Source organism: Synchytrium microbalum (assembly GCF_006535985.1).
Source record: "Synchytrium microbalum strain JEL517 chromosome Unknown SmJEL517_scf0040, whole genome shotgun sequence".
Lineage (NCBI taxonomy): Eukaryota > Fungi > Chytridiomycota > Chytridiomycetes > Synchytriales > Synchytriaceae > Synchytrium > Synchytrium microbalum.
In genome coordinates this window covers 124889-132242 of record NW_022158389.1, presented here as the reverse complement: position 1 = coordinate 132242, position 7354 = coordinate 124889, and the positions used below count along the sequence as shown (strand labels likewise).

Genomic DNA, 7354 nt, shown 5'->3' with positions numbered 1-7354 from the left:
TAACCACATGCCATTCTCTCGTCTTGTAGATCAGCAGAATATGGAGTTGACAAGCTTCTTGAAATCATATGCCGCTCAACCACCACTATCTGCTACTTTATTATCGCCTCCTCCATCGTCTTCGTCCTCCTCATCTCGCTCGCTATTCGACCTGGAGTCATCAACTCGCGATGCATTCTCACAACTAAGGAAATTGATGCAATCATTCGAAACTGCTGAATCTTCATTGCTGAAACATGTATCTGAAGCTCAAGACTCTGTAAACAACGCTTGGTCGAATGTGGAAAATGGTGCTGAACAAATGGTGGAAGACATTGTCGTCAATGTGGTTGAAAAGACTGGTAATGTTATAATGGAGTGGTAATGTTTAAAATAATGCCTGGCGACTTGCATCCTTTGTTTTTGCAACTGTCTCTTCTGTGTTGATCAACGATTCTCATTCCAATCTAGTCCAAGAACATCTGATCAAAGCATTTGCGAACATCAAACAAACAATGTTGAAAGACTACCACTCCTTGTCTGATCAACTCCGCAGATTGGAACCATCTCTAGACATTCGCATGCAGAAAGAACTGCTATCACTCTTATCTGCATTGACAAACTCTTCCAAAACAAGCCTACAAAACATGACTTGTCAGCTGGCATCCTTGTCAAATCTCATTCCCCACTTGAGTGGTATTGATACCATCAAAAGGGACTTGGGTGTGATTCAACGCAATATTGATCAGCTTCCTGAATCGATTGAGACGCGAGTCACAAAGAAACACGAACAGAGTGTTGAGAAGGTATTTTCTCAGATTGTAAAGACGGGGGTGACGGATTTGGGAGGTCGTATTGATACTGTGCAAGAAGATATCGCTACGTTGGATGCTGGGACGAGAGGAATGATGACACAGATTGATGCTCGATTCAAGGCTTTGGAGGATAAGTTGCAGTTGGTGCTGGACCATGTCAAATCTCGTAAGTTCTGGTTTTGACTGTCGAGTCTTCAATCTGCCAATACCCTTTTTTTGTTTCTTAGAACCTCCTGCCCCTACACGCCTATCCATCCGTGACATACTATCTCTTCCCAAACGTACAAATCCTCCTACAAATCCTCGCAACGCTACCACTACTACAAACCCTCGCGGCACCACTACTAGTAGTGACCATGCAATTCTCCCCAAACCAAAAGAGAATGCAAACCTGAGGAAACGTGTACTGGTCTTGCCTCCCCCACGAATGCCATCAGTTACTACTGCTGCTCCTGATGCTCTTGTAAGACCTCCTGGTAGCAGTGAGTTTGACCTATTCATGTGAGTATCAATGTGGAATTCCTTTTTGATGATCAAGAAGCACTGAATCATCGTATTAGGGAGCCTACAATTCAGAAGGATGTGGCAGAAGAAGCTACATGTGAGGCCGCTAGGTCCTGTTGCTAATGCGGTTTTTTGGTTGTTGACTCTAATTGAAATCTGCGCCATTGAACAGCCAAAAAGTCAAAAATCATACCTCAACCTGTTTTCTACAATGCTCCTCCGCCTTCAAATGCTGTATCATCTGTGGCCAAACCAACTCGTCCAAAGCGTGGTGATCCATCTCGTTCAAAACCGCGGGGAGGGGTAAGTATTTTGACAAATTTTGAGACGACAAGAGTCAGGTTGCTCTGTTTGCTGATATGGTCATATTTTAGAGGCGTGGTCGAAGTCGTGGTAGATCTTAAGTATCGTTTGTACAATATGGCATTGCTTGTAAAATAAATCAAGATGATTGTGTATATTGCGATCAACTGTTGATATTTTTGCACTCAAGTGGTGCTACAGCACGTATGCTCCAACTCACATCTCAAATGATTATATTAATCAATGTTTGTATACATTTAGTTGAATGAGAGGACCAATATTTCTCGCTTCAGCCACCACCCAAATCAAAGTTTGAATGAATGACGACGGTGAACATGCGTTCGCATAATAACGATCAGTATTGTCAGCTCCTTCTACCCAGCCTACACCCTTCCAACCAGCGAATATCCCATTCGGATCGTATACCTCTTTGACTTGCAACAGTAGTGGGTAGTGATACCCATAGAAGGCTAGAGTACAAGGACAAAAGTTATCAGCAACGTCATCAGAATCGGCAACGCCAGCTACACCAACCACTTACAGTCCTGCCACTCAGGTTCCAAAAACACTTCCTTCGTTACTATATGCACCAGAACCAGGAGCAACGTCACGAAGAGCTCTGAGCACCATTATCAGCCGCTTGGGCCATATTGTTTCGTACAGCGAGATGGAATCCTTGAGGCAAACCAGTGCCATAAATAACGTGCCCGTAAGAGTTTCTCCAAGCCGGATTTACAGCAGTGGGTGTTGTCAAGATCAGGATTACTGTCGTGAATAAGGAGTTAAGACTTTTTCGGGTGAGTGTAAATTCTTGAGAGTGTATGTATTTCAGGATTAAGATACTAATAAGGACCGGTGGCGAATATGATGAACGAACAAGGACGAGTCGCCTGTGATAATTGTTGAAGAGCCGTAGTCACAGCATTTTCACCCTTCATGATAGCACTTGTCATCGTATTGATACCGGATCTGGTTTGGAATAGACTCTTTGGCATTAAGCGGGAGCCTACTCGCACCCAGAATCCATTAGGAGTATATTACTCGGTAGGACCCATGATGTTGGTGATAAAGCCGGCGCATCTAAGAAGGAAAATAAATTTTAGAGAGGAAAGGGGGTACAATACAAACTCGTTGTTTACCGATTCCATGTTTGCCCTTGGGACGTATAAGTGTGAAGCGAGAAGGGGTAGTTGTGATAGAAATTGAGCAAAGGACCATTGCATTCCACGCATGTGGCATGTTGGTGGTTGGCACGTAATAAATCTAATGCGAAAAAAGGGTTAGTGTCGCGTCACATCATCCCATCAATAGAAATCGTGTCCAGTGTTTTTGATTACCAGTTTGATTTGTACTGAGTAGCAAATGAAATAGCAGCTTGGACATCTGAATCTTGTTTCACGTTAACAGCGTATGGAAGAATCCTTCCCAACGAGCAACGAGCACGTTCGCCCAAGTGTAGCATACTGTGCTAGATAATTCAATGAGCACTCCAGATTGCCACAGTTTTCCCAATTCAAACTAGTACGTACTAGCATGTTAATTACATTAATAGCTGAAGCTCAAGGTACTGGCTTGTGGTCGCATGGAGGCACTGCTCTCTCAAATTTGAACTTACTTATCATAAGGACCACATTCATTTGCTCTTGAGAAGCCGTCTAAATAATGTGCATTGACGGTCTGACAAGCAGTTTGGTCTGATGGTCCTGCGGTTGCAAAACAAGGGGGCTCAGTAAATGCCGCGTGAGCCAACTTCCAACGCTAAAATAATTTTAAAATGCTAAAATAATTCTCAAATGACTTCAGGAACATTCAGTGGTCACTTACGGCCCAAGGAGTAACTTGAATCAATCGACCATCAACAGACAATGTGTATTCAATTGTTGCCAAGCATCAGTGGAAGGCCAACAGCGATCGGAGGGTGTGCAATATGGCAAGGCAGCAAAATTCGATGCGAAATGGACTATAATTACTACCAAAGTGCGATGGTGTTGAAAATTTTAGTAGAACTTGCAAGGGGAACTCCAAACGTTTGATGCTGTGTACCAACAACGAAGTTGCCACATGGCTTCTGGTCGGCGAGAATGAATAGCTGTAGGCTGCTCAGTGATCGCTGTCGAATGAATCGATTTTGGGAAGCGTTTGTCGTGATGAGATGAGGTGTGTAGCGGTAAACGTGCATCGAAAAGTAAGAAAGAAAAATACTGGATTTTGTCTTCTTTCTGACACGGAATATATGCGATTGCGGTGCATCTAATGCATATACGTACCATGATATAGAGGTGCAGCCCTCAACCTTTGAAACATTTGTGTTTCTCGCACCTGCGTCAACTGTGAAATCTGTGAATACTGGAAAAAATCTCTCCAAAACTCAATCTTTCACGAGCGGTCGTTCTTGGCTCGCCATGTGAGAGGCCTGAGCATAGAAATTACAGTAAAGTGACTCTGAATGCTCGTAACAATGCTTGCAGGTTTGCAGAATGATTTTCAGATCTGACCAGTGGAAAGCACAAAGTTTTCAACTGACAGCCTAAAAAAACAAAATGCATTCGACGGCCGAAAGGCAAAACAGCGTTTCGGGATAGGATAGATATATTAAATACATTCAGATCAGATTATAAATATTCAGACATACATGTCACCCATGACTCACAACTCAGGTTCTACTTTAAATTCCTATGCACACAGAGGTGCTTTGCTGATGGTGCTCATGCATTAGCATAGCAACGGTCAGTGTTTTCAGCACCTGCTACCCAACCGACACCCTTCCAAACCGTAAAGATTCCAGCGGGATCGTATTTGTTCTTGACTCGCAACAGCGTTGGGTAGTTGTACCCATAGAAAGCTAGAAAGCGAGATCAGTCTATGTTTGGAAATTCCAAAGAAGACCACTTACAATTCTGCCAGTCAGGTTCAAGAATACTTCCTTCGTTACTATATGCACCAGATCCAGGAGTAATGTCACGAAGAGCTTGAGCGCCATTATCAGCCGCTTGCGCCATATTGTTTCGTACAGCGAGAGGGAATCCTTGAGGCAAACCAGTTCCATAAATAACATGCCAGTAAGAGTTTCTCCAGGCAGGATTTACAGCTGTAGTGTTGCCAAGATCAGGATTACTAACGTAAAAAAGAAAGTGAATGAGATACGCCGTAGCAGCCCAGCTTCACTTTCGAAAAATTGGCCTTGCTATTTACATACTTTAGAGGGCCTGTGGAGAAGATCACATAAGAAAAAGGTCGGATAGCTTGGACGACTTGTTGAAGTGCCACATTGACAGCGGCAGCACCCTTCATGATGGCAGTCGTCATCTTGTCAATACCAGCACTGGTTTGGAAGAGAGTCTTTGGCATCAACCGAGACGCTGGGCGTAACCAAAAGCCATTTGGATCATAGGCGACAGTAGGGTCCATGATATTGCTGATAAAGTCAACGTATCTAAAGAGCAGATTCAGTGTTCGTTGGCCAGGACACCGATTTGATTTGGGTAAGCCCTACTTACCGATTCCATGTCTGAACCTTTGAGGTATATGTCTGAAGCAAAAGTGGGTACTTTTGCTGAAAATTGAGCAAAGACGCAAAGGCGCTTTTAACTAATGCCTGGTTGGAGCTTGGCACATAATAAATCTGCAAAGAAAATAACATTAGAAAAACAAGTAAAGCTGACCAGCTCTTGACTCAATGGCATAATATGCTTACCGCACGGAATCCATATGGGAAGAAAAACGTCTGTCCGCCAGAGCTAATATTTGCCCATGTGGGTTGGCTTGTGGCGAGCATCGTAATGAAACTCCCTGTGACGGTATCCTTCAACCCAAGGTCGGCTAGAAGAGTAAAGTTCGATTCCCATACGACTGATATTCCAACGATATCTGGAATGACCTTCATCACAATTTCAGCTAATAAGCCAGCAAAACAAAGATTTTCAACGAGTGTCGTGCATATATTCCGGAATAGGTCACTCACTTGTAACTCCCCAAGTACCCTAAACAACAAAGTGTTACTCTAACGGAATGGTCGAGGAGACTTTCAAGACACGCAGACTTACACCACCACCACCTCGCATAGCCCAGAAAAGATCCTTGTCATTAGGAGAGCACTTGTTGATGATACGAATTGTACCATCGGCAGTAATAATCTTGGCTTGCATTACTTGGTCAGCTCCCATGCCAATAAGAGGCGCAAGAGTTCCGTGTCCTCCACCCTGGCTCCAGCCGCCTGTTCTGACGAATAGGAGAATCTGTATGACGCAGGAACGGGATGGCAGGCGACAGATAACGTACCTGCGGTACCAACCGACTCGCATTGGCCAACACCGAGAGCAAATCCAGCATTAGCAGCAAACGTTACGGCTTGTTTAGCTTGTACGCCAGTACCGATAGTTATAGTCGGATGGGATTCACCACAAATGCTGTTGGAAGGTTGAACACTCATTGAGACCAAGTTGTGAGTCCAGATCATGAGACTGTCCGGCGCTGTTCAAGAGTGAAATAGAATTAGACTGTGTTGGTCTGCTACGACACGACGGCAACCGTTGGCCAAGATCAAGCGTCCAAACCTGAGCTTCTTCCAAGGTAGTCGTGGCCGGTATTTTTCACGACCAATTTGATGTTGTACAATTTAGCAAATGCGATAGCAGCTTGAACATCCGAGTCTTGTTGCACGTTGACTGCATATGGAGGAATACGTCCCAAAGAGCATGTTCGTCCAATCGTCACGTATGGGGCAAGATAATTCAACGAACACTCGAGATTGCCACAGTACTCGGAATTCAAACTAGAAATTTATATGTTAATTAAATATTCTTGATATCTTGGTAAGAACTGTTTGCTTAATGTTTTAGGTCGGCTAGCCATTAAGATCGCCATTTTGAAACTTACTTTTCATAGGCACCACATTGATTAGCTCTTGTAAAATCATCCAAGTAACCGGCAACGATACTCTTGCAAGCAGCTTGGTTCATCGGCCCTGGGATGGCAAAACAGGGAGACTAGAAATGCGAGCAGCCAAAGTCAGACCTTTAAGAGTGATGGAAGCCAAAAATATATCTCCTTTTAAGTTCGAACCATTTACTTACAGCCCATGGAGTGACCTGAATCAAACGTCCACTGATTGACGAGTTGAATTGTTGCCAAACTGTAACCGAGGGCCAGCAAGCATCAGAAGGCGTGCAGTATGGTGAAGCAGCGAATGTAGCAGATATAAGCAGAAAAACAATCGTGAGGCTATAATTTGAGGTATGAAAATAGATTGTCAGTGAAACTCTCGAGTGTTACTGATTGTGGGTCAAGCAAAACCTTGGTGGTGACATGGTAAAACGTTTGGAGACTCTGCTTATGCCGTCAAATCAGGAATTGTTGGGAGCAGATGTGACGGATACAAGTAATAATCTAAGAGAATATAGCGTTCACACAAAATTGAAAGAAGCTAGAATAGCGTTGAATTCCTCGCGTACCTTCAAAGTTCCCCTGAGAAATGCGAAGGGATGACCCACTTCTAGAAATAAATCCCTTCAAAGATTTCACCACAAAAATTTACTCTAGATTTCTTTCCACTTGCAGGTTTAAGTTCTTTGAAACCAGCAATCCATTGTTTGGGCTCAGCAACCACATCATCAGGTTTTACCACGCTTATCGTTTGACGAATGAGGGTCAAGTTGGAAGCAAAGACAGATATAAAACCAAAGTTTCAAATGATTCCGCCAGTAGATAGTGATTACCTGACTAGATCTTGTCATGCAGTTCTCCAAAAACAAAAT

At 43.6% G+C, this 7354-nt stretch overlaps 1 protein-coding gene across 1 annotated transcript; it reads right to left on the bottom strand.

Moving 5' to 3' along the window:
- Positions 1–4306: 4306 nt before the first annotated feature.
- Positions 4307–6907, bottom strand: SmJEL517_g05014 (uncharacterized protein; the record flags this gene model as incomplete). The annotated part of the gene is made up of 12 exons (XM_031170942.1): positions 4307–4443; positions 4495–4715; positions 4798–5034; positions 5099–5223; positions 5296–5495; positions 5563–5581; positions 5645–5814; positions 5880–6071; positions 6155–6372; positions 6477–6586; positions 6674–6821; positions 6894–6907. The coding sequence occupies 12 exons, from the start codon at positions 6905–6907 to the stop codon at positions 4307–4309; spliced, it is 1791 nt and encodes a 596-aa protein (XP_031023074.1).
- Positions 6908–7354: the final 447 nt, after the last annotated feature.